General features: G+C 46.2%; 1 protein-coding gene across 5 annotated transcripts in view; it reads left to right on the top strand.

Annotated features, from left to right (window-relative positions):
• Positions 1-27,233, top strand: part of AKAP9 (A-kinase anchoring protein 9) — a 1,384,828-nt gene that overhangs the window by 263,368 nt on the left and 1,094,227 nt on the right. For all 5 annotated transcript variants that reach the window (XM_085631105.1, XM_085631108.1, XM_085631107.1 and 2 more), the window contains one exon: positions 15,142-15,221. In XM_085631105.1, the coding sequence (XP_085487231.1) occupies positions 15,142-15,221 (80 nt within the window). The remainder of the gene's footprint in view (positions 1-15,141; positions 15,222-27,233) is intronic.

Genomic DNA, 27,233 nt, shown 5'->3' with positions numbered 1-27,233 from the left:
GAACTTTTACACATTCTGTGACATCTCCACACATGGATAACAAGTAGTCTGGTGGGCAGATAATAGAGATGGAGATTCGTCACACCCATACCGCCATCAAAGGGTGGAATCCGGCATCGGGCCCCAGAGGAATTTTATGAGCATTCCGTCAAACTCTCTTAACCAACTCCCCGGGAAGTGGAAAGTAGTATTCTGGAAAATGTATAAAAAGTGGGGAAGGATCTTCATTTTAAAAAGTGCCCCTCTTCCAAGGGGGTTAAGTGGCAGGGCCTGCCAGCACTTGAGATCGTGTTTGGCCTTCGTGACCAGGGGTGTAATATTGAGCGCCCATTCCAGCTCGGGGAGCAGAGCCATCCAAATCCCGAGATACTTAAACGACTGCCTCCGAAGGGGGATGGTCGACTGCCAGTCATAACATGCCCTTGAAAGATGGAGAGGGATCAGGGTAGATTTGGCCGGGTTGAGCCGCAGTCCCGAGATGTCCTTCAAGACCTGGAGATCCTCCAAGCAGCGGGGACCAGAGCTCTCCGGATCTGCCAGGAAGAGCAGGACATCATCCGCATATAAATCAATCTTGTCCACCTGGCGGGGTCCCAGATCAGGGGGTCACTACGTATGAGGCAGGCCAGGGGCTCCATCCACAATGCGAACAAGAGGGGAGGGTCCTGGCCCTGGGAGCAGAGTAGAGGGCACGAACAAGGCGTCGGAAATGGGGTCCAAAACCCATCATCCCGAGGACGTCCTCCAAATACCCTCAGCCCACCATGTCAAAGGCCTTCTCAAAATCTATAAGTAAAAGGTCCAAATAGGGTGTTAGACTGTGACGGTGGTCCAAGGCGAGATGGAGGCGTCGTATGCAGTGTCTAGTGCCGCGAGCTGGCATAAAACCACATTGATCCGGGTGGATCAGCCTGGACAGGAGAGGACGGAGACGCTGGACCAGGGCGGTGGCAAAAATCTTCATTTCAGTGTTGATTAAAGAGATCGGACGGTAGTCCGCACAGGAGGCAGAGGGTGGTTGGGTTTTGGGAATGACAACAATAGTGGCCACATCGGTCGGGGGGATGTTGGGGGAGGAGCCCACTTCAGCAACATGCTGAAAAAGTTCAACCAGTTTGGGGAGCCAACAAATCCCCGTAGGCCGCGTAATACTCCTGCAGGAAACCATCCAGCCCATGCGTCTTCCCCGGATTCAATAGAGAAATAGCTCCCTGTATTTCCTCTAGGGTAAAGGGGAGGTAAAGATCTGCTACTTCTGCCGTAGTTAGGCAGGGGAGATGTTATGTTATGTTAATAAGATTTATAGATCGCAACGGTTACCCTAGGGTGTCCTGGCGATATGTATTGCCTAGCCGTAAGAGGGAGGAGGTCATTGGGTAAATAGCCAGGTCTTCACACCCTTCCTAAAAAGAAGAAGACTAGAGGCATTTCTCAAGTGGAAAGGCAGATCATTCTAGGCCTTTAATGCACATGCAATAAAGCTCCTGCCACCCCAGCTGGCCTTTTTAACAAAGGGCGTCAGGACCTTTTTCGCTCCAGAGGACCGAAGGGTCCTACTGGGGACGTACCACTTGAGCTTGTCCTTCAAGTGTTGAGGACCTATCCCATTGAGGGCCTTAAAAACTGTGCATAGGGCCTTAAAGCCTACCCTATGCTTCACGGGGAGCCAATGTAACCTAGTTAATTCTTTTTTCACCGAGACAAATTTAGGGATGCCAGATAACAGCCTAACAGCCGCGTTTTGAGCCATCTGCAACCTGTTGACCAGATGTTTACGGGCATTCAAAAGAATGCCATTACAGTATTCCAATCTTGACATAACAAGCACCGTGACCACCGTCCTGAAATTCCCCTCTGAAAGGTAAGGTTTAATTTTCCTTAAAATTCGTAACCATATGAAACAGGCGGATACCACGGTGCTTATATGATCACAGAAAGTAAATCTGCAGTCAACGGTTACGCCCAAGTTCTTAGCTTTCGGCGAGGGGGAGGGGCAGCTGCCCAGGTCTGCTGGCCAACAGTCAGGGGTCCAGACATTGGGATTATTTCCAAAGACAATAATCTCGGTTTTGGAAGAATTTAAATTTTGGCAATTTGAGGCCATCCATCCAGCTATCTCTTTCATGCAGTCATGAAAGTGCACATCCGTTTCTTTTATCTTACCGTCTTTAAATGATAACACTATTTGAGTGTCATCCGCATATGAAGTTAGCTGAAAGCCATGGGATTTTATAAGGCCTGCCAGCGATTTCATATAAATATTGAAAAGGGTGGGACTCAGTGAGGATCCCTGAGGGACCCCACAAGGAAGGCAAAAGGGGTCAGATTTATAGTTGTCCAGATTGATGGTCTGGGATCTATCAGAAAGAAAGGAATGTAGCAATTTCCAAGCCACACCTTGTACTCCCACCTCCGACAAACGGTCCTTCAAAACCATATGATGAACCATGTCGAAGGCTGCCGACAGATCCAGTAGGATCAGTACAGCCTTCCCACCGCCGTCCAATGCCTCCCTAACTTCATCTAAGGACTTAATTAGAGCCAGTTCAGTGTTCTATTCAGCTCTAAAACCATATTGTGTTGGATCAAGAATCTGATTAGTTCGAAGATAGGAGCTAAGCTGGATGTTCATAGCCTTCTCAATGATTTTCGCTGGCATTGGAAGCCGCGAGATAGGTCTATAACTAATCGGGTCTGTGGGGTCCAAAGTAGGCTTTTTCAGTAAGGGGAGAATAGAAGCTATTTTCCATTCCTTTGGAAAACACCCCGAGACCAAGATGTTATTGATCAAAGGATATAAAGCAGATACTATCGCCTCCGGGACAGTTTTTACAATCGAGACCGGGCAAGGGTCTGTAGGAGAACCTGAGCTGATGGAGTTCAAAAGCTTAAGAATTTCTGCGCTTTCTGAGGGGAGAAACTGATCGAAGATAGGCCCAGTATTGAGTCCTGACTGGCTCTTACTGTGAGAATGGGTCCCCATTCCAATCCAACCTGATGAAAAAGTGGAATAGATGTCCTCCGCCGCTCGTCCCAACAGGTCCCCGAGAGCGGCCTCGGGGAAGGGGGGCGAGAGGAGTACAGCTGAGCATAGTACTCTGCAAAGGCCTGTGCGATACCCCGGGAAGTGTGGTGGCGGGCTCCAGCAGCGCCCCAGATCTCAGGGATAATCCTGTTAGCCCTGGGGTACAAGATCAGGTTGGGGAGCAGCTTCGCGTTTTTGTCCCCCCAGTCATAAACACGGGCCACGGAGGAGCGCCAAAGCGCCTTGGCGGAATTGAGGTAAATCTGTTGGATTTCATCACGAATCGCTGCCAGTTGCCTAGGAGATTTAGGGTCATTAATGTTAGAAAGGGCCAATTCCAATCGTATGGCCCGAGCCTCGAGCAGAGTCAGGTGATTGAACTGAGCCGCATGTTTTGCATGTACCAGGCCTCTCGCCACGCCCCGAATGGTGGCCTTGCGGGCCTCCCAAAGCGTGCCCGGGGAGGGAACCGAGCCCTGATTTGTAAGGAAATAGTGGTGCAACTCTACTACTATCGCTTCTTTGATCTCTTTTTTGTGCAAAAACCACGCGTTCAGTCTCCAGACTGTCCCCGCAGCCCCCTCCGCCTCTCCCCCAAAACGCAGTGAGATACCCGAATGATCCGAGATCCCCCAGGGCAAAATAGAGGTATCGGAGACTCTGTGACAGTCCGTGCCAGGTATGACGGGTAAGTCTATGCGAGAGTGTGTGTGTGTGTGGTGTGCCGCCGAGGTGTGGGTGTACTGTATTCCTCGGGGGTTCCAAACCCTCCAGACGTTGCATAAACCAAGAGCCACCGACCAGTCCGACAGTCTCCCAGCAGATGCTAGGCGGGATGAAGAGGGTGCACCGGTCGTGTCAAGAGAAGGCTGAATGACCGCATTAAAGTCGCCCCCAATTATTGTCTGACCCAGGGGCAAGGCAGAGATCGTAGCTGTGAGGTACTGGAGGGTGAAAGCAAGCGTCGCCGGAGGAACATATGCGGAAACCAGATTCAGGGTATGACCTTTGAGCCCACCCGACACGGCCACCCAGCGGCCCGGATTGTCCGTCGTCACTCGCTGAACGGTGAAAGGGAGACCCCTGCGTACCAACATGGCCGCCCCACAGAGCCCCGTGTAAACCCTGAGTGCCACACCCTGTCAAACCCGTGCCTCGCTAAAAAGGGGCAATGGGTGCCCAGGAGATGGGTCTCCTGAAGGAGGAAAATGTCGGGCGCATGACGCTGAGCGTACTTATGGACTGCAGTGCGTTTGATACGATCTAACAATCCGTTTACATTCCAAGATAGAACATGAAGGGATCTAGTGCTAGTAGACATCTGGATCTGAAGTGGTGTATGAGCAAGGCGGGCTATGGGCCTGGGCCTCAAGGGAAACAATGTTCTGCAACCAGAGCAGAAAGGTGTGGTGTGCAAAAAGTGATATGCTGTCTGTCGGTGGAAATATGATGTGCTGGTGTAGAGGTGCTGAACACAACATAACACAGTGGCTCGAACAGGGCCAGCTCGAAAATATCTTTAAAGACCACGGTCCCCCCCCCCCCCCTTCCCCCAACCCCCCCCCCCCCCCCCCCCACATCCCCCTACCCTATACTTCCAGAAACGAAGCATCTGTCGCCCTGAGTCCGGTGATTAACAGCAACAGATGGTAGATCGTGGCAGCGGTGGACCCCTCCACATTAATGGATGTAGCGATAATCATCAGCGTGCTGTTGAGTGATCAGTTTTCAGGAGATTTCTGCCCCCAGCTTGGTCCAGGGGAACCTCTGCAATACAAAGTTAGCTACGTCCCTGAGGCCCTGAAGCGCAGGGTTTAAGCCAGGGCCAAGACCACAGTGGTGGGTTCTTCCACTGGACGGGCACAGTATGGATCTTTAGCCAGTCTTTGGATGAATAAATTCGCCGCCTGTCTACACCCACATTAGTCCGTTAGGGTCCCTGTAAGACCGCCCTCCATCTCACCCCTGAGGTCCTGCAGCATGGAACTTCCAGAGAGGTCAGTCTCTGAGGTCGCGGATCGTAGAGCTCCCGAGGGGTCTGGGCTGTGACTGAGATCATCCACTGAGCCGGAACGGCTGTGGTCCTGGAGGACCGAGGGGCCCCCGGTGGTGCCCGGACCCCGGGCTCCCGGGTGGGGCGATGCAGACAGCCCCTCGCCGATTCCCTCTCCTGCGGGACTGTGTGCGCCTACGCTGCTGTCTAGGAGGAGGTAATCTCGGCACCTGAGATTCGGGCAGGATGGCTGAGGGGGCAGGCTAGATCCGTAGGGGCCACTCCTCAGTCAGCCAGGTCCAGGCAGCCTGCGAAGTATCAAAGAAAATTGTCTTGCCCTGGAAGACCGCTCTTAGATGGGCTGGGAAGAGGAGGCTGTATCCCAGTCCTAAATTACGGAGCTTTTGTTTGGAGCATATGAGCGGCACTGAGCCTGCACCTCCCTCGTGTAGTCCGCGAAGAGCATGATAGTATTGTTCTGATACCTCAGGCGTCCCTGGGATCGGGCCTCATTGAGAATAGCGTCTCTGTCCCGAAAGTTGAGGATTCTTGCGATTATGCGATGTGGGGCGCCGGGAGGGGGTCTAGGGGCAAAGGAGCGGGGAGCGTGCTCAATCGCGAACCAAATTAAAAGCGTATCTTTGGGCATCCAGGATCTCAGCCATGTCTCCACGAAGGTATCCGTCTGGCCCTGTTCAACCCCCTCCGGGTAGCCTACCAGGCGCAGGTTGTTGCGACGTGCACGATTTTCAGCATCTTCAGCTCTACGATGCAGCTCCATGGTGCGAGTTTGCAGGTGGGTCACTTGGGTCTTAAGCTGCCTGAGCTCATCCTCAACCTTGGATATACGGGACTCTGCCTCAGAGATCCGTGCTGTGGCGTTGCGCAGGTCCTGGCGCAGGAGGGAGACGTCCACCCGAACCTCGCCAATCCTGCTCTCAACCTGTGAGTTGCTAATAGCTTGTAGGATGGTTGAAAGATCAGTCCCAGGAAGGGGAAGCTCCCAGAAGTTCCGTCAGCTGGATTATGTTCAGCTGTAGCGAATTGGTCTATTTTGGTTTGGGTTTGCATCGCAGGCGTCTTAGGGATGCGATCCTTCCCCGTCCTTGCTCCTAAGTAGGGAAGGCCTCGGCTATCAGAAGAGACAAAGCCCGTGGGTGTGCAGCAATCCCTTGTGAGATAAGTAGCCAGTGCGCAGACCATCAACTCTCGGGCACCACGGCAGGGGAAGGAACGAGTGAGAAAAGAATGGGCGACAGAACCCCTCTCCCGGTCCCTGCTGTGCGATCAACACAGGCGAAGATCCCCACCGCCACCTCTCCACAGCGGATCTTCAGGAGGACGTCAACCAGGACCCAGGTGTAAACAGCTCTCCTCCCTGCGCCGCCACTCCCACATCCACCAGGATCTCCAAGCGGCTCCCCGACGTTGGTTAGATAATAGAGGGCAGTCAGGGGGGACCGTGGAGACCGCCCAACACAGTAGGTCCGGCCCGCGTCAGTCATGCATGCCCACGGCTGCACCTCAGGACCTCAACCTCCAAGACAATCCCCGCAACGGGAACAGGGGAGTCCCAAGAGTCCCGGTAGGCTATAAACTGCAGGGGGGCGAGTGTTGCGGCTGTCGACTTGAGCTGTGTAGCAGTTCAGGTGCAAGGAGGGCAATCAATACGTATTACATCAAGAGAGGAGGCCAGAATAAGGGGCAGACACCCGCGGCGGCAGGCAGCGAGGCAGGATGAATCGTATCAAGCTCACACTGCGGGCGGGGTGAGGGCCCAGGCAACGAGTCACCCCCTATGCGCCCCCGCCACAAGCGCAGCACGGTCACCCACCGCCACTCTGGATCTCCACACCGCAACCAAGAATCCACCACCGGGATAAGCAAGAAACCGGCCAGCACCAGCCCAGCATGCCACGGCGTCAGGACACCTCACGATGCAGCCGAAGGATGCAACAGGCCCGGGATTACTGCTGTGGCAGTGCAAGTCAGGCGCGCTGAAGCGGTGTTCCCCATGATAGCCAGTGAGAGGCCTCTCTCCCCTGCCCCCCAGATGATCCGGAGGGCAGCTCAGGCAGATCTCGCTCCCACGGCCCCAGAAGCAGCTGAGTCCGATCCTGCCCCGTAAGGGTATGCTGGGCAGGGTCCTCCTGCCAGAGTGATCAGCGGGGGGCCAAATGCAAACTGAGGCCAGAACTGGAGAAAGAGGGGGGGTCCAGACCTCGAGGCCCGCCACCCAATACAGCGGCTGATCCCTCAGTCCCGGGAGCGCTCAACCACCAGCCGCCACTCACCACCCCGGAGGCCAAGCCGGCGAAGGCAGGGACGGGGGGAGGGGCGCCTCCCCGGCCCCATCTCAGGACGCCCCAGCCCCGATGCCGACCAGGATAGGAGACAGCAGGTCCGGAAGGGCGCCGAACCAATTGGGCCTTCTACGGCGAGTCGGGAAAGCCGTAGCAGCGGGCCTAGGACAGGCGCCGCCGTCTTGGACGCTGGGAGGCCGGCAATCAGGACAGTCCGCACCTGCAGGGGATGACATCGTGAAGTGCCTCTGCCATTCCAGGTAACCCCCGCCACAGTAGATAGAGCTGAGACTCAGTAGGGGCATACAAAGGCGCTGATGGTGGCGGATTTCAACGCTGATGACAGAGGGGTCCGGAGCACTCTTAGAGTGCGACCGTCATCTTTACGTGTCAAGCCACGCCCCCTCAATACCTATTTTGTCAAAATAATTGCCTACAATTAAGTCTGGCATACCCACTAATATCTCTCCTATAGCCCATCCATCTACATTCAGGAACCCTCAATTGCTAGAACAGGTCCCTCATTTCCAGTGCAGCCTTTTTCAGCCTTCTAAGGAAGGTGGGATCCGGCTCCCCTACTGACTGTTGCCCTCCGCACATATTAAGAGAAGCTTTTTTCACTTGCCCGGATCCTCCTCTCGTGCTCCTGAATAATTCCCTCAAGCAGGGCAATGTTCCAAATGTATTTAAAGAAGTGGAAATTGTTCCCATCTCAAAGAAAACAGGGTCAGATCCCCTAGCCCTTACGAACTATCTCTTTGCCCCCTATTTAGCTACGGTTTTGGAAGCACATGTGGCTAGTTGCCTCAGGTCCTTTAATGACCACTCCCACTATCTTGACCCTCACCAGGCGGGCTTCGGACCGGCTCATTCCACAGAGACCATCATCCTCACGTTGTGGACGAACTTAGGAGGGGGGCTGATAAGGGCATTACCCAGGCCCTGGTACTCCTTGATCTTTCGGCAGCCTTTGACACTGTCGACCATGATCTTCTGGCCGATCGCGTCAGTAACGCTGGGATCCAGGGCCTGGACCTTAAGTGGCTCTTATCCTTACTCAGTAACCGCTTTCAAGCTGTCTGCCTCGCTCCCTTCTCCCCCAAAGTCAAATTAGCCTGTGGGGTGCCAAAGGGCTCCTCTCTCGCCGCTTCTTTTTAATCTGCACCTACTGGCCCTGATCTGCTCCCTCGGAGAAAGGAAGGTTGGCACCTTCAACTATGCCGACGACCTCCAACTGATATTTGATATCGATCAATCGGCATCTTCTGTTTCCATATTTCCAATCCACCATGCAATTTATAAGTGAGTGGATGAACAGTAACCATCTGAAATTGAAGCCCGATAAAATGGAGCTGATCCTAATTGGCCGGCCAGCTAATCCATGGAACTCCAACTTCTGACCAAGCGAATTGGGAAATCCTTCACTTCCCTCATGCTCAATCAAATGTCTGGGCATTATTATCGACAGCTATCTGTCGATGAAAGCCCAGATTGGGATTGTGGTCTCCTCCTGTTTCTTTCAGCTTCGAAGGATGAGGAAGATCAGTAAATTCCTTTCCACAGAAGCCTTGACCCTAGTTGTTCTGGCCTTAGTCATCTCCTGCATTGATTATGCCAACTCACTCCATGTTGGTATTCCGGTATATCAACTAAAATGTTTGCAGCTGGGGCAAAACCTGGCGGCCAGATCAATTTACCATCAGCCCAAATGGCACCATGTTACGCCACTAATGGAAGGATTACACTGGCTCCGAGTAGCCAAACGTTGAGCATTTAAGCTGGGGTGCATCATCTTTAAAGCTCTTTATGGCAACAGCCCGGCATTTATATCCTCTCCGATTCAGCGCTACGTCCCTTCTCTGGATCTCAGGTCCTCTCATCTGAATCTTCTGGTCATCCCATCCTTTAAATGTAAGAAACACAGGAGACTAAGATTTGCGGTCTTGGCCCCTCAATTCTGGAATTCTCTCCCTCTGGAGATTAGATTACTGACCTCCTACGCTGAGTTTAGGAAACTTTTAAAGACCTGGCTCTTCCACCTGGCATATGACTAAACCTCTCAAGCAGCAGTACCCCCTGGACTATAGGGCCATGAAGCCGTTTGGTGTACGTGTGCTTTACAAGCTCATTTAACATAACATAGCAACCTCTTTCAGAACTAACCCGAAGGTCCTCTCCAAAGTGGCTTCTCCTTATCACCTCAATCAAACCATAGAGCTCCCACTCTTTATCCCTCCACACTCAAGATGTCAAACTGGCTCTCATGTGCTACATTAACAGGTCCAAGCCCTTTCGTAAAGCTGACTAGTTGTTCATAGCCTTTGCCAAAACTCACAAGGACAACTTGTATCCAATCAGGCATCCCCAGGTGGTTAGTTAAATGCTTCCAAATTTGCTCCTATAAAGCCAGAAGAGCCTTACCTGTTACCCCGAGGGTGCTCTCTATGTTAAAAAAAGCAGCAACCATGGCTTTCCTAGGGAACATTTCATTACCTGACATATGCAAAGCAGCTCCCTGGTCAACTCCACACAATTTACTAAACAATATTGTGTGAATATTTTAGTCCGACAACAGGCAACGGCTAGCTAAAGAGTCCTCTGGTCTCTCTTGCAGACATATGCATCATAGACACGCTAGCAATTACTTATAGGGGGTATTGCTTTACAGACTGTGCAGAGCATGGTTATCAACAGCAACACATGCTCCAAATGGAAAGTGTTACTTGCCCTGTAAGCATCTGTTCTTAGCGTATAGTGCTGTAGACTTGCATGCACCAAACCCACTTCCACGAAACATATAGCTCTGATCACAGATCTCATCCTTTACTAATTAATCTCCTTTACCAATGCACATGTCCACCATATGTTCTTTAAACATCACTCTGTACTACTCTAACTTGCTGTGCAAACAACAATCGGACGATGCAGTCGGTGCCCATACGCATTGCAACTAAGGGAGGAGCCACTGTGCATCTTGTGACACAAAAAACGTCCTTTGAAGAAAAAATACCCCAAAAAACAAAAACAACTTACAAACATCCGAACCCAACACTACATCGTAGGAGTATACAGCGAATGTGAATCGATTGCGAAGGAATGCTTACAGGGAAAGTATACATGTATGTTAGTGCTTTGTATGGGCCTATGTTACCATAAGGGTTGTTGGTGAAATTTACAAAATGGTTCTGAACCCCGAATGTAAAACCATACTTCAGTGTTACTAGCTATGTAATTTTTATATTACATTATTCATTTTAGCTGTCTTTACAGTTTTAGAGTGTTTGAGCCATCTGTTTAGTATTTGTCATTTGAATGACACGGCAGATATGTTTGTCAGTGTTTTGAGAAAGGTGTATTTTTCTTGCGTATTATGTTTTACTATTCAAAATGTGTTTTATGCAGCAGTTCGTATTGTTATAAATCAAATTTTTAATGCAAAGCACATTGTAAGTAAATTGAAACATGGATTCTAAAACGTGCTTTCCTTTAGACTAGGTTTAACAAAGTATACACAAAGAAAGGAAATAAAGTGCAATGTGGGGCAGTGTAACTTTTTGCTGTCAGATTTCTTCTTTTGCAATTTTATTATCACATTGTGGTGGGATTCATTGGTAAATGTTTGCATTAAAGAATTTACCTGCAATGGTGAGCTTGTCAGGTGTGTTAATGTTCTAAGAGAAGCACTGTCAAAGTTTTGTTTACCAGCACGGAGAGAAATGTTTTAACTGTTTTATTGCTTGAGGGAAGTTATATCTTGCAGATTAATTCACCACTGTGAACCCCCTGGCAAAAAGGCATTTAAAAAAGTGTGTGGGTTTTTTCACTGAACAAATAACGGTTAAGGTGACGTTATAGTTAAGTGTTTCAATATCGAAACAAATGTTTTAAAAACACTGAAATTCACCAGTCATAGTTTACTAAGCTAACTATAATTTGTGCTCCTGCCACACCCTGTTTATAACCACACATATTACATAACTCATGTCATGATAAATGACATCATTGATATCCTCGTCAAAGGTAATTTTCCTCAAATAGTAACAGTATAGTACTGGAGACAAGTCTCTTTCCGTATGGTAAAAATTATATGGTGCACACATCAGCTGGCAGTGAGGTTTTAAGCGCAAGCAGTATTTTATTAAATCAAGATCGAGACTGAGTGCAACTAGTGTGAGTTGCATTGATAGGTTTCAAATAGGTTGTTCCTTAATTCAAAGACCTCTTACTAAAATGTGTGAGAAAAACTAAAGCTTCTTCTTTATAATACATGAATCTCCTGTGGACATTTGAGTAGATGCTGAAGTGAAGAATTGTCCTGTAGTGCTATCAATATGTTTCTAATGAAACTGGAGATTTATAAAGTGGAGATATTTATTTCCCCAAATTAACCAAAAATTATGAAACGTAAAATAATGTAGAATATATAACTTGTCTGACTCAGATTCGCAGATTGATTGTAAGCATTCCTAAAATGGTGTACACCGTTCTGCTCATATCAGTAATGTGTATAATATATATTTTTACATGCTACTGAAAGGTAGTCTATAGGACCTCGTAGTGCATTACTTTTAATTGGCTAATGTATGTAAGTGAAGCAGTAGACTTGAAATTCTAAGTCAGATTAGGTATTTAACCGACACAGACCATTAAGGTAAATAATAACCGCGCTCTGTTTTGGATTGGCAGTCAAGGTTTAATAAGTTGCTAATGTCAATGTCTACAGAGCCATTATATTTCTCACTCACCTCCATATCAGTGAAAACAAAGACTATAATATCTTTTTATTGTGCGTGATTTTAAAGGTATGTCTACTTGTTGCTGAAGGATACACCCATATGTACTACAGATTGGTATGGAATATTAGGTCTACGTGAACAACACCACCTTCTGGAATACCACCTGGTGGCCATCGAATCTTGGTTCTCTACCGATTCCAGTAGAGAAGGGAAGAAATGTTGGTGTCATATTTGATAGCAGATTAACTTTCATTGAAAATTCAAATCAGATGACCTCTTCCTATTTTTTCATGTTGAAAATTATTTTTAAAAAACTACAATTTCTGCCATTTGAGCAGAGGAAAGCAGTGATCATAGCCCTTGTTTTCTCAAAAATATATTTCTGCTGGCTCTCAAGCACGTCTCCTCAGCAAACTTCAGACTCCTCAAAACGCAGCAGCCAGAGTCCTGCTGAATCTTCCCACGTTCTGCTCGGTTTCCTACTCTATTAGGGAAGTTCAAAGCCCTTTGTTGGGTCCACAAGAGACTACATCTAGACGGTCCGTTTTTGCAGGAAATTTTTTTATGGTATTCCCCCTCCCGTACTTTGCGATCAGTACCGCAAGCAAAGTACAGGTCCCCAGACTGAAAAACTACCACTGGGGTGGCAGACGTTTTTCCTACTCTGCTGCAAAATGGTGAAATTTATTACCTAAACATGTACAATTTCAGTCCAATCTTCTGAAATTCAGGAAAGATTTAACAACCTGGCTTTTTAAATCCGCAGCCTAATTCCTCTTTCTCTTCAGAGGTTTTGATTGTCATTTTCATGGTCATCGCAATCTCTGACCGTTTTATTGTGCCTTGGATTCCGGGATGCTAGCTGCAAGATGTCCTATTGGTATAAGCGTGCTTTACAAAACCCCATAACATAGCCCTGCAGAAAATCTTTCAGTCTGAAAAGATTAGAGCAAACTATCATATGTGTTGGAGGATGTCATTAATGATGTGGTCAGTGATATCATCAAGTATGTAATTTGAGAGTTCATCAGTGAAGTTATTTAACAAGTCATGAGTGATGTAATATTTGAGGTCATATAGTGGGGCGCAAGTTATTGTTAACTCAGTAAACTATAACTGGTGAAAGTTGGTTTTTATATTATCACTACACACTACACTTAACTATTACATCACTTTAACCTTTGATTTTTTTCAGTGACTTTTTAGAGTTTTTTTTAATGGCAAGCTAAAATCTTGCTACATTACCTCAGTATAACGTGACGTTAACCTTTGTTTTTTTGTCATTGAATTTATGGCATTTTTGCCCTGCTCCCAAACATCTGTTGGCGGCCAACCCTCTATACCTCCACAGACTCCAGACCCACATTTTCTAACTTTTTCGTTGTACTGCAAAGTACTCTAGGACAGTGCAAACGTATATTTTTAAAGCTTGCATGGTTCTGCAGTACTCCCTAGGGACCACGCGGGAGGGCGGTGCCGGTTCTCGCATGAGCCCAGCTGGACCTGACAGGGAGGCCTCGCTCAGCCCAACGGGAGTATTGCGGTGTTCTTTTTCTTTTGTCCCTGGGCCCCAACACAAGGGCCAGGGTGCCCGGTTAACCTACACTGCAGCCTTGTATGTTGTTTTCTAAGAATCATAGAACACGGAAATCCAGAAATGGCAACGGTAAACCTTTTCTTCCCTGTTATCTTGAAAATCGCAGTTTTGGTCAAAGTCCCAATTTTAGTCTTGTGGAAAAAAAATCCACAGCAGAGCGGAGGCATCATTAAAGGTGTCCAACCCCAGGGAAGTGCTGGGTAGACTCCGTCTCATCAACGTTGAGGCGAAAAAATTGCTAATTTAGCATGGTATGATTGTGATTTTGCTGAAAAGTGTGAACATTTTGCCAACATTTTGTGTTCCCAAGTAGGCACAACTTTCCCAAACACTCGATTTTTATTGAGAAAAAGAGTAAAACTATCAAGGCTATGCTTGGGGGAAGACTCTTGTAGAATGCATGGGCTGGTGCTGCAAAGACTTCCTGAAAATCATGCCCTGCAGCCAACCCCCGTTGCCCTCAGACAGATGCCTTGTGCAGCACAGAATATGTATGGTGACACGTGACCAGTATATTGTTATTAAAAACTAGAAATTCCCTTAAAAAAATAAAGGTCCGTTATGGTTCAATGAACACATTCTGAGAAAGACCTGAAATTCTCCAGTTATGAGGTGCAGTGCATGATCCACACCTAACTCATGCCACCAGCCCTGTGACGCGTCCCTACCAAAGGCACAGGAGAAAATGCGGTCTACAAAGAGCAAATCGTACTCAGCCATTTTCAAATGAAGCACTAAACTTTGTTGGAAAAAAAAAATGAATTGTGTAATGATGAACATTTTTTTTAACCTGCATGAGATGAGAAGGTCTGGGATAGGTCAAACTAAGTAGGTGAAGCAGCAGAGGTTTTCAAAACTTCTGAAGGTTGAGGAGTCAAAATGTTAGTCCTCAGGAGCTGTTCTTGGCTTAATGTTTTAGTTTTGTTCTTAAGCAGTAGGTGCAGAGGTGAAAGAGCCGTGTTGTACTAAAATTAGAGGGCAATAGCTCCCCAAGTATATGCACATCCATATTAAATGTGTATTCTAAAAGAGCCTGTTACTTCAAATGTGATTATGTGTTTGGATGGCACATCGTCAAATGAGTGAGGCTATTAAATTCTTTGGGGAAATATTAAATAGCATATAAGGTTGAATGTAGTGAAGAAAAATGCAAATTAGAAAGTCTAATCAATCCAACCCTGTGCGTCACTATGACGTGCCTGTACAGAACGTGGGGAAAACCATATGGAAAAACAGTTGATGCCTGTAAATGTATGTGAAGTGTGAGAATATTGACAGCTGAATATGTCAGCCACCCACTCATGCATAAAGAAAAGCAAGGTACATAAGCCCGAACAATTGTTTTACATTTTTCTAAAATCAATTTATTAAGGGCGTTGTTTCTTGATCTAGGATCATTATCGTTTGCTCCACCAGAATTGATCAAAAATGGTAAAATGGGAAGAATGTTGCTCATTTATATAGCTGCTGCTTTTTTGTTCTTCCAGATGACGAACACGGGTCTTCTGAAATGCTGATGAAAAGACTAACCAAAGCTGTTACAGAAGAATGTGCAGTGCTCACTCAGGTAAAATATAAATAAGGAGGCATTGGAATTGATTTTTGTTTTATTTGTACATTAGGGGTTATTGATCAACCTTTCAAGTATAAAGCGTTAATTTGTATACTATTTACGTTGACTTCTTAGTCTCCGCTTTCGCTGTTCTTTTGTACTATAATAATGTCACTTTGCATTCAGTCTGTAGTTATTTATTGCTGTCTCGTCACTACTTGTCCCTGAGTCCCTCCCTTTATTTCTAGTCTTGCCATGTCTTATCTTTGGGCGGTGGGTTTTCTGAGGTACCAGTGACAATAAATGTAATGGAAGCTGTTACACATACCAGAATAGTTACGTACAAATGAAGTACATGTTCATTAATCTTGTTGTTTTATTCAGTTTTTTTAATTTGTGTATTGAAACGACCCCATTGCCTGGCACTATTGAATACTCTTGTTTTGTCTATTAAATCCATTGTTTCTACGTAGACTTTAACTGTGAGAGGTTGTTCTGTTAACCTTATGATAAAAAGCACAGGGTAAGAGGAAACAGGACGAAGATATAGAAGGTGCAGAGAGAGACTGACTGCACAAATAGCCTGAGTGCATTTTGTAATGCCTATTTTTGCATGTGTTCGCACATAAGACCAAACTTTTGCCTTTTTTAACCAATCCAATTTGAGACAGATAGAGATTTGTATGTGGTGGTACTTTTAAAAAAATGTGTGTAGCTCTAGTTTCTGGGTATTGAAAGTGACAGTGTACTCTTATCCCCATTTCTTTTTTTGGGGGGGGGACTCAGAACAAAATTCGTAGTGTAACTGTCCCATAGGCTTAGTCGTTAGTGAAAAGGAATGTGTCAGCTTTGGACATTTTCTAAAGTATTCCCCCTGTGTTTGTATTGCTTTACTGTGTCTGCCGGCATTCTGGTCATTGGGAGGTTGAGAAACATTAAATATTGTCTGACCTCTAAATATGATAAATAGGCTAATCTCTGTTGGTTTATGTTGGTGTTTAGCTAAAAGCTGCAGTAAACATGTAAAACCTGCACAGTTGACATAGGTCAAATGCCACATGTGGACTGCAACATAGACTGAGACCACCCTCATGACCCACTATAAAAACATGGCTTTAGTGCTACCACTGCCGTCCTGAACTGCATTAGGCCGGATGCTCTTACATGTCCTGGTTAGCCTTTCCGACATGCTAAAAAGTCTAATGTCAACATTGGTTAAGTCACGTATTAATAATACTGTTAAGTCCACAAGGCTTAAACGGATATAGTATAAGGGTGGGGGCATTGTAAATATCGAGTTAATATTTTTGCAGTTATATCATTTAAATGTGTTATTTTATTGCATAGGGAGGAGTTGCCTTTACTTGCTGTAAAAGCCTGCTTTCAAATGCAAAAGCCATACTTTGATTATTTGGCTTCGCATATAGCTAAAAAATCCATCTGGTCAGTATTTTCACATTTCTCAAAAGTCTAATTCGTTAGTGAAAATACGTTTTTTGCTAAAAATGTTCCAAAGATTTTTTTGATAGACGTTCATTTAGGCCTTATACCTCATCAGTCCCCAGCCTGGTTTTGCCTGGCTCCCACCTCCTCCATTGACTGTAATTAGATTTCCCAGTTACTGAAGAAAGGCTCCCTTTTAGTACATAGGGCCTTTGGGAACAGTTTGCCTTCTGGCTGACCTCTAGCAGAAAGATAGTTGGGTTGAGGAGTAGGGGTTGTTGTGGCTTACGCATCATACCCAAAGGGGATACAGGAAATCTCATAGCAGCATGTTTGTATTAATGAGGACTCTGATGTGAGCTTGCCCTTAATTATGGCTTTTCCCTTTACCAGACTGACTCCTGTAACACCAGGAGGTACCCCTGGCCCGAACCAGTCTGAGTGGGTTTTTTGTTGGTAGCGTGAGGAAGGGTTTATTTTTTGGTCAGTCTCTGGAAGAGCTCCACCCATGCCTCCCAGACTTACCAGACACCAATGTCACACTCAAGGAATACGTCGCCAAGAAAATTAGAAGAGCAGGGCACCAGCTCTCTCTGCTACAGAAAGTGAAACCGTTCCTCCCAGAAATTGACTTTAGAACTGTTGTTCAAGCCATCATACCCTTGAATCTAGATGGTGGCAAGGCCCTGCTTCGCGGTCTCCCAGACTGTACACTGTCCATTCCCCGCCCTTCCTTTAACATTATCTTACATAGAGCAGTACATTTCATGCTGGATGCTCTTGACTGACTGCACCACTTAATAAACAGCTAAATCATGTACAAACCCTTCACAGTCCGCATCCAAGTCTACTTGGCTGACAAGCTCATCATCTACGCTGACTGTTGCTGCTAGTGCAGCCACGGCACCTTTATGCTAGGGGTAAAGAAGTGCAAAATGGAAAAGAAAAGTAAGGTAGCATGCCAGGTGATAATACAATAATAGATCCACCCCAAAGACTTCAGAGCACAATTGGATTTGTAAAAAGGCAAGAAGGAAAATGCTGCCGTCTACTTGAGGAAAGCAGCAACAGCTTACTATTATCACATATCAAAGATTTGCAAAAAGAAAAATAAATAAGCATATAACACACACCAAAATTATAATTCAATAATGTATTTAGAGAAAATCAAATAATCATAGCTGTCGCAGTTTACAATTTCAATTTGCAATATGGAATACGTGACTGTGGTGAAAAAGTGACATGTGGTGATTGGTGATAAAGACAGTACACTATATACAGAAACAGTTGAGCGTGCAATGAAAAAGGGGGGAGAAAGATTCTTGATATGTATGTCCTCATTATTTTAACACATATGCTTCAGGATCCAATGACAAATAGGACTGTGATCATAAGCGTTGTGTAGACATATACAATATGCCAATGTTTCGAACCTGTGAGTTGCGCAAAAGTAAAATGCGTCAAGGTGGGTCTTCCTCAAGGCAGCCCTATTTATTTTTCTTTTTGCAAATCATTGATATGTGATAATAGTAAGATGTTGCTACTGTCCCTAAGTAATTGAGAACCCTGACAGAACCAATTTATTCTTTAATACGTATACCCAGGTTCTGAGTTACACTGGGTTGCCCCATTACGTTTAACACAGTCTACTTGAGGAAGTGCTGAGGTGTTAGGTAATACTTTCCCTTGTGCCCAGGTTTTGAAAGTACTTCTCAAAGGTCAGAAAGACTGGCCTTCTGTAGTTCCAGAGAGATAGAGGAAAAATTGCATCTTTGCAGAAGTAGCTGACCAGTTTGGACTGGTCTTAGGCTGTGACCTGACTGCAACACATTCTTGCGACTGAGTATCTGTTGCTGCTTTATATCCTGGAATCTGTCCTTAGCAGCTTGGAAACATTATGAATGGCCAGTAAGGGGACAAGTGTCCTTAGAGTTTGGATTTAGGGGATTTTTGAGCCTTTGCAAAACTGAACCAAGGTGAACAGGCTACCCAAAAAAGATGTGCTCATGGTGATCTAGATTTCCTGGAGTTTTTTGTGACCAGACAGTAGCTTTAGTTAGAACACATGGAGGAGATAGCGGACTCATGGAGCCCATTTTGACCAAGGTTGCCAGCCATGCCCCATTAAAGGATTTCGAGTTGCAGTAAAGAGGCTTGATTTTGACTAAAGAAAAAAAAGTAACAAAGGTGACAAAGTGACTCATTGCAATGAGAACATTTGGTTGCTGCAGTTTTTAAGTTTGTCCCAATTGGAGCTTTTGGTGACTAAATCCTTGGTCTAAGAAGGTTGTTGTATCAGTTGTATCCATCTCCATGATACCTTCCTTAGGCAAAGTGTTCGAACTTGGCCTGCTGCAGGAGATTGAGCTCCAGACAAAGACTTAAGTGCTGAGCTACAGTGCCAAGTGATCCTCCAGGTGAAGCTGCTTCGATGTCTCTGTAATTAAAGTTGATCCCTTTCAGGATTTTTTGTGCCAATAATGAGAGATTCAGGGGAACTCGAACTTCACTTTATGCACATTGTGGATCCATTGAGGGCTACAATGCCCTGCCATGCCAGATGGATAAATTTGACTTCAGTCTGAAGGTAAAACCTATGTGAGCCACTAGATCTAACCCAAGCCATGCTCCATCAAGGTTGACCTGAGACGGCACCTAGAACCCAATCACCTGTGCCCAATGGGCTATCATTAAGTTTCACAGTTCCATTGCTGCTTCTGGGAACGTTTGACATATTAATCTAAAGTTCAGAAATCTTTACCGCCTTAACCAGTTTTTTTGAATTTTGGTGGTTTTCCTTATTCCTTTTTAATAAATTGATTTTAGAATGCTTCTATGTCGTGTATTTTGTACTTTAATGTTCTTTTGGGAGATGGCTTATTTTCCTGCTCTTTTTTTCTGCGAGAAATATCTTGCTTGGGCCATTGGTTCTAGGGATAAGCCAAGGGTTTCTCATTGAAACCTTCTTTAGACGGAGGCAAGATGGCGACCGACTGACATCGTCGCGAAGGAGCTCCGCTGTGTCTCTCCTAATGAAGCGGATCGAATTTCTGTAGATCACGCTTCTCATAGCTGTATGTGTCAGGAGAGAAAATAGCGTATTGGTCCCCAATGGTAAATAGAAAAACTAGAAGGAAAATATGCTACCGGAGCCCGAGATCGAGCAAAACCTACCTGTGTTGTTTATTTTCGCAATCGGCTGCGACAATAAGGAAGATCAGAGTTCATGGATTAGCGCTGGGCTGCGTGATTTTCTTCTGGTACAGCTGGATGGTGAAAGGCGGGCAGTCAAACGAGCAGAACGCAACGTGTGGGGAGACTGCATTCCGTTTCCTGGAATAAAGGCGGCTACGGGCAAAGGAACAGAAGCTGCGCGGAGCTACATTGTTTCATCAAGTATAGTAAAAGTATCTTTCGGCAGTCCACGCAAGCTAGGATGACTGGTAAGGGGGCAAGAGGTGGCAAGGGAAAAGCCGTACAGATACCCTCACTGCTAAACTCTGTGCCGGCAAATACACCATCTGCACTCACACGCATGGGGAAAAGATGGACTTAGCATGTGTAAGCGCCAAAGGAGGGGGTGAAAAGGGTGAAAAGGGCGATGCTCGGAGTAAAGGCATGCAGGAAAAGGACTCGGCTTCTAGCTCTACGGGGAGGAGAAACAACCTGCGTTCACTTAAAGAAGCTGACGGCTCACAACCCCTAATCTCTAGTAGCTTTGCAGTAGCAAATGAAGTTGTGCTAAACGCTTCAGGCGGCGCTCTTGGTGATCGGCATATAAGAGAGGTGATGGGCTCAAATTCTCTCGCACCTGATGCTCCATTTGAAACCCTTGCTACCATCGCAGCGACAGATGACAACCTCAATACTAATGACTTTATGACCGACAGTCCTATTTCCCCCCTTACTTTGTCAAATAATTGTAATAGCTTGATTACCACTGTTATTATCGGCGCCAAAGACAGTGGTGCTACTCCTACATCTGCAAAACTCAAAGCCCGTGCACTTATAGATCCGATTAAAAAAAACACCAGATAATCAGGATAAGTTCTACTCGCTGACTGATGATTCTGAAATATCTGACATCAGCATTTCACTGTCTAGTGGAGAGGAAGGCAAGAAGTGGTATAGCAGCCCTAACACTGATGTCCAGAGAACCAAAATAGCCGTTAAAAAACTATCCAAAAAGAGAGGTAAAAATCGGGTACATAGAGATGACGATTTGTCGGAGAATGAGAGCGCGCGAGAGTTGAAATGGGATTATAATAATACGCCTCTTACATTAGTCTCAAAATCCTCCACAATTACTGGGCCCACTCCAACCCACAACAACCTAACTAGCTGCGGCAGTGGCAGCAGCAAAACGGGGGATCACGGAGATCACGGTGCCCCCACTAATGAACCCACTTTGGCAGTTATTTTGCAGTCAATCAAAGGCTTTCAGGATGAAGTCAAGGCTGATAATTGAAGATCACGCATGGCGGCCAAAAAACTTCAAGGGGAAGTGAGAAAGGTCGGTAAAACCTGTTCCGATATAGTGGATCGGATGACTATGGTGGAGGGAAGAACCGAACAACTTGAAAAAGATGTGGCGACACTACAGGCACAGCATGATGAACAACATGGGGTAGTAAAGGATATGATGTGGAAGATGGAGGAACAGGAAAACCGGCAGAGACGTAACAACCTCCGTTTTTTAGGAATTCCGGAAGGGATTGAAAAGGATGACCCCAGGAAATTCATGATCAACCTCCTAAAAGGGGCGCTCCCAGAAATACAATCATGGGACTTGGAGCGGGAAATACAAAGAGCCCATAGATTCCCTCTGTCTCCCGGCAAACATACATCAACGGCACAACACCCACGTGCTATACTTGTATTCTTTGGAAACTTTCTTCTCCACCAAACTCTTTTTGATCTGGCCAGACCAACAAAGAGACGAACTTTCGAGGGAGTAACTTTTTTCACCAGACCCGATTTCGCTCATGCCACAGTGGAGCGCAGGTGGAGACTCCGGCAACTCTTTGATCCATTTCAGAAATTGGGGGCTGAGGTGTATTTGCAGAATCCGGCCAGACTGAAGATAATTTTTAAAGGGTCCACCCGAAGTTTCATCTCTGAAATTCAGGCGCAAAAATATCTTGCGGAAATTTCAGAACATAAATAATATAAAATAAGCATTTAAAGCTTATTAGGAGTCGCTCTGCTAAAAATGTCAAGTCTGTATCTGGTAGATGAAGATATACAGGGTGATATAGCTAGGAGCGCAGTCAAGGACACTAGTTGGGCGTAAAGGCCTATAGGCTTAACAAGCGTCTGGGGGTGGTCTCTGTCGGCTTTTGGTAAACGTTGCGCTGCTTGGGGAGTTGACTTTGGTCTTCCTTCTAGGCTGCTCTTGCAGTATTTCTTCTTTTCTCTTTCTAATTTTTTATTTGAAGATTTTGCTTTTCGGTTGTTTGGTTTACTAGGGCTTATTGCTATTCTGGACTAGCTCTTTTTTTTCTTTTTTCTTCTTTGACTTTGTAAGAGTGTGATTATAGTTTAAGGTGGGAGAGACCCAGCGGGTGTGCAGGGCTCAGTTCGGCGGATGTCACATCTCTGGCTCGGCCAGGTAACCTCCAGAAGTGGTGGGGGGGAAGACAGGCAGGGCCAGACAGGATTCCAATAATAAAAATAAAAGTAAAACAAAAAAAAGAGAGGGGCAAAAGGGGGGGGGGAATTGTGTATGGTGCACATTAGTATATTAGGATGGGTTTGTTAAGAATACTATCTATGAATATATGTGGCCTAAATGATATTAAGAAAAGACAGGCAGTTACGGCTGGATTGCAAGCTTGGGGCACCAATATTGTTTGTCTACAAGAGACACATATCGAGGGGTCACAAATGCATATTTTAAAAACACTGGGTTATCGGTTAATATGTGCTACTTCACTAGGAGCTAGGGTCAGGTGGGTGGCTATTTTAGCTAAGGGAAATGGGCTCAACTTTAGTCAGTCTAAGGTAGATAAATCTGGTTGTTGGGCAATCACAGAATGTCAGTATGGGAGTGGGCAAAGGATGACCCTATGTGCCATATACGGTAGCAATGGTGACGAAGCAGCCGTGTTTGATGAGATCTCAAATGAATTGATGCATTGGCCACTGCCTCTATTGATTTGTGGGGATCTTAACATCAATCTCCCTAGTAATTGGTCCCTAAATGAGGAATGGCATTACACTGGCCGTAAGCCCAAACTGTTTAAAGCATTGAGGCAAATGTGTTGTATTCATGGTCTAGTGGATGGTTGGCAGACTTTAACCCGTTCGACGCTTGTGACGGAGCGGTTCCGTCACGTGCGTCGGTTGCTCTGTGCGCATGACGGAACCGCTCCGTCATGGCCCCGCCCGCGCACGGAATCTTCAGCGCGGCGCGGAAATCCGCGCCGCGCTGAAGGGGTTAAAACCGGATGATTGTGGGTTTACATATTTTTCTAATCCGCATCTCACTCATGCAAGACTGGATTATTTTTCTAATTTCCAATATAATTAAATCAAAGTGCCAATTAATGAAATTACCCCGGATCTTTTCGGATCATAATCCTCTAATCTGTGCTCTAGAAGTAGATAACCGAAATCGTATACCCAATTTTTGAACCTTCGAGAAAGCGTTACTTTTAGATGAGAATTACTGCACCCACATGAGGGAATGGATCCCCAAATTTTTATCCGACAATCTGGGAAGCGCTTCGATTGAAGTAGTATGGGACACCCTAAAAGCAGGGATATGTGGGGAGACTATGCAGTTCTCTCTAAAAATTAATAAACAAGCTAGGGAAAAGATGCAGGGGCTACAAGACAATTTGAGGATTAAGGAGGAGGGATTAATAAGTGTTACAATGGGCGACAGTCCAGTTACAAAGGAGATGGTTGAAAAAGCGCAGAATCAAGTGATGATTGCTAAAGCCCAGATCTTGAATGTCTTTACGGTTAAAGCAATCAATAAAGCGCTGGCCCAGAAGGAGAGAGTATATGAAGTAAATGAACATATTGGACACCAGTTAGCAGTTCGTATGAGACAAAAAGCTACTTCAAAAATAATCCGCGAAATCCAGGGCCCCTTGGGGAACCGTGTAGTGGACCCTACACCAGGCTTGTGTAGAGGACTATCTAGATAGGTCTTGTCTTGGAAAATTCGAAGATGAGGATATAAATAGTCTAGAGGAAATTCCTATGCTGGATGAAATTATAGGTGTAGTTAGAAATCTACCCCCAGGGAAAGCTACAGGGCTAGACGGTATTCCATCAGAATTTTATGCCCTTTTTGGGTCTCGGGACCATCCGGTCTGCCGAAGGCAGAACCGGAAGTCGGGAGATTTAATGACTTGGAGAAGAGGGGCTTGAACCCGCCCCTCTTATCCCCTGTTCTCCATTGGCTGGCCTCTTCAATGCTGGCCAGCCATTGGAGAAGAGGTCCCGTCACTCTGATCAGGCCCCGTCCTTTTCGGATCGGGGGGCGTGTTTTGGCTGGAGGAGAGAAAAGACAAACACGCCCCCGAATCCGAAAAGGACGCTGCGTTTCTCCGAGGCATTTCTGCTGCGCCTCGGAGAAAGGCAGCGGTTTTAATGGCGTCCTCTTCCCCCTGCTCTTGGCTCCCGTGTTCGGCACATATCTTGTTCTCTCTCCCCCCTCGCTGATATCACCTCTTCTCCTCTCCAGGTTGGCCTTTCATTTTTCTGGCGCCTCCGTTACCCATTCCGCTCTCTTTATCGGCGGATCCTTTAATTTCTTCGATAAAGCCGGCGCAGGGTCCGTTAGTGCGGGTAGGTGGGGCCCCTTGTTTGTTTTAACTATACTGCCTTGCTCTCAATTCCCTTCCGCGGCTGAACATTGCTTAACAAGTCCCGAGTCCCCGTGCTATAAATATGACATTTCTTCCAGCTCTTTGTGTCCCCGAATCTCTCGCCCTGTGCCCCTCACTCCGACGGTTCAGAGACGCTGACTGTACGTGTAACGCCCCCACCCCTACAAGCCCCTGCAGCGCTTTAAAAGTATGTTTCTGTATACACAAGCATCGGACACTTACAGAGGAGCTGAGGTCTAAAGCTGCGGATCGGGGATTTAGTTAAATGAGACATATTCAACATTATAAGTTCACCGCCCTCCGCTAGGCGCTATTAAAAGCCATGTTGTTTGTTTCCTTTAGAAACAAGCCTTTGACATTGACAAACATACGGGGCAGAGGTCAAAAGCTGCAGTTATGATATGAAATTATATTTTATAAATTGATTAACATCAGAACACCAAAAACAGCGCTGAAAAGAGTCCTGTTTTTGTGGCTCTTGTGTACATAAGACCCGGACATACGTAGGAGCCGGGAGTCCGAGGCTCCGTTTCTGGGGCCAGCTAGAATTTAAACATTCCATAATATAAGCACAGCAACTTCCAAAAAGCGGTGTACAATATGTTCGGCTCCAGTAACACAAGGCTCGGATACACACGGGCGACGGGGCCAGCGCTTCGGGGCTGGGGTTGAACTATTATTGAAATACTCCATAAAAAGAAGCGCGCCAACCTCCGCAAGGCGCTATAAAAAAAATTCGGCTCTTCTAACACACGCCTCGGAAACAGACACGGGTTGATGGGTCCAGAGATCTGGTTCTAGAATGCAATTATGATTTATTTTGAATATTTACATAATACATTAGAATTTCATCTCAGAAGTATCCCGATGCTTGTATTTACAGGAGCCTGGAAACTGGTTTTATAGCGTTTTGCGGAGATCGGTGTTCATATATTACTGAATATTTAAAATATAATTTCATTTCAGAACCGGAGTGTTGGACTCCTGAGCCCGTGTATTAGTCCAATGCTTGTATTTTCGGGAGGCTAGAAAGCATGGATTCACAGCGCTTTGCGGAGATCTGTGTGCTTACAATGCTTGTATTTACAGGAGGCTGGGAAGCATGGTTTCATAGCGCTTTGCGGAGATCGGTGTGCTTACAAAGCTTGTATTTACAGGAGCCTGGAAAGCATGGTTTTATAGCGCTTTACAGAGATCGGTGTGCGTATATTACTGAATATTTACATTAAAATGTCATCATAGAACCGGAGAGGGGAACCTCTGAGGCTGAGCCCGTTTATAGTCCAATGCGCACCTCGGGCAGACAAGGGGTGAGTGTGGCTGGGGCCAGGGGTGGCAGAGGCTGATACGTGGTAGTAGGGGCTGTAGGAGCAGGGCCGCGAGTGACGTCACTGGGTTAGCGATGGGAGTGGAGGCTTCAGTGAGCTGCACTCACCCAGGGCACTGGAGTTCTGCAGCCGCAGCTTTGTCCACGTTATGTTATGTTTACGATGCTCCATAAAGCGCACGCAGACGGTTTCTTGGTGCTAAGCCACATAAATGTACATTTGCCGCACTGGTGACTGGTCACAGAACCCACAATCAGCTGCATAATTAAGTTTTCAACACAAGCTTGTTTCGAGTACGCAGGTAACCAGGAGTTGGCCTAACGGCTAGGGCGATAGGCCGGGGAACTGGGTTCGAGTCTCGGCAATGACGCTGAACCTCCTGTGATTCAGGGCAAATCACTTAATCTCCCCGTGCCTAACAAAACAATGAATGTGTGTCCTCATGTAACGCAACGGGTGCTTGTGTAAAGCGCTCCGATACCTGATTGGATTCGGGTCAAGATCGCGCTATATAACAAGCATTTACAATGCAATGGTCTCGGCATTGGTAAAATTAGAGCTATTGGATTTGCTCATGACATTATTTTTGTTTATGTTTTTGTTTTTAAAACATTTAAAGAAACGGCATTGTCATGAGCAATGCCAATAGCTCTAACTTTAATAATGCCGAGACCGTTGCATTGTAAATGCTTGTTATAGATGAAGTTAAAGGAATTTTAGTAAACCTCATAATACATATTTTTACGGGAGGTCACCCCCCAGATTCCTGGTCTAGGGCGAAAATAATTATCTTTCCGATTAAAAAAAAAAACAAAAAACCCCGAGCAGCTTGGGTCATATCGTCCCATCACACTTATTAACGCAGACTCCAAGATCTATGCGAAAGTCCTGGCTAATAGACTTGCAGGGTGGTTTCTCCGAGCCAACATGGCTTCATTCCGGGTAGATCAACCACCAATCATATACACCCTGTTTGATGGTATGGAGGTGTCAGGGGACCCTATAGCACTGGTTCTGCTTGATGCAGAAAAAACCTTCGATAGGTTCTCCTGGCACTTCCTATGGGCTGCGATGTCTAGAATAGGGATCCAGGCAGGGTTTATCCAGGCAATTCAAAAACTATATGTGAAGCCAAGGGCCATAGTGATGGTAAACGGTAGCCCTACAAAAGAGCTGATAATATCGCGAGGAACACGGCAGGGCTGTCCTTGCTCGCCTCTGCTCTTCGCGATCTATATAGATCCGTTTATCAGGCGCTTAGAAGAGGACAGAGCAATTAAACCTATAGTATCTCAAGGCTACCCTACCAAAACGTTGGACTACGCCGACGATATTGCGATTGTGACCAATGATCCATATGCGGCCATGATCGCAATAGAGAAAGAAGCGAAGCAATTTGGGACAGTGGCTGG

This window comes from Triturus cristatus, chromosome 10 (genome assembly GCF_964204655.1).
Source record: "Triturus cristatus chromosome 10, aTriCri1.1, whole genome shotgun sequence".
In the NCBI taxonomy this organism is placed as follows: domain Eukaryota; kingdom Metazoa; phylum Chordata; class Amphibia; order Caudata; family Salamandridae; genus Triturus; species Triturus cristatus.
The sequence above is the reverse complement of the archived record's forward strand: the minus strand, read 5'-3'. Positions and strand labels throughout refer to the sequence as shown.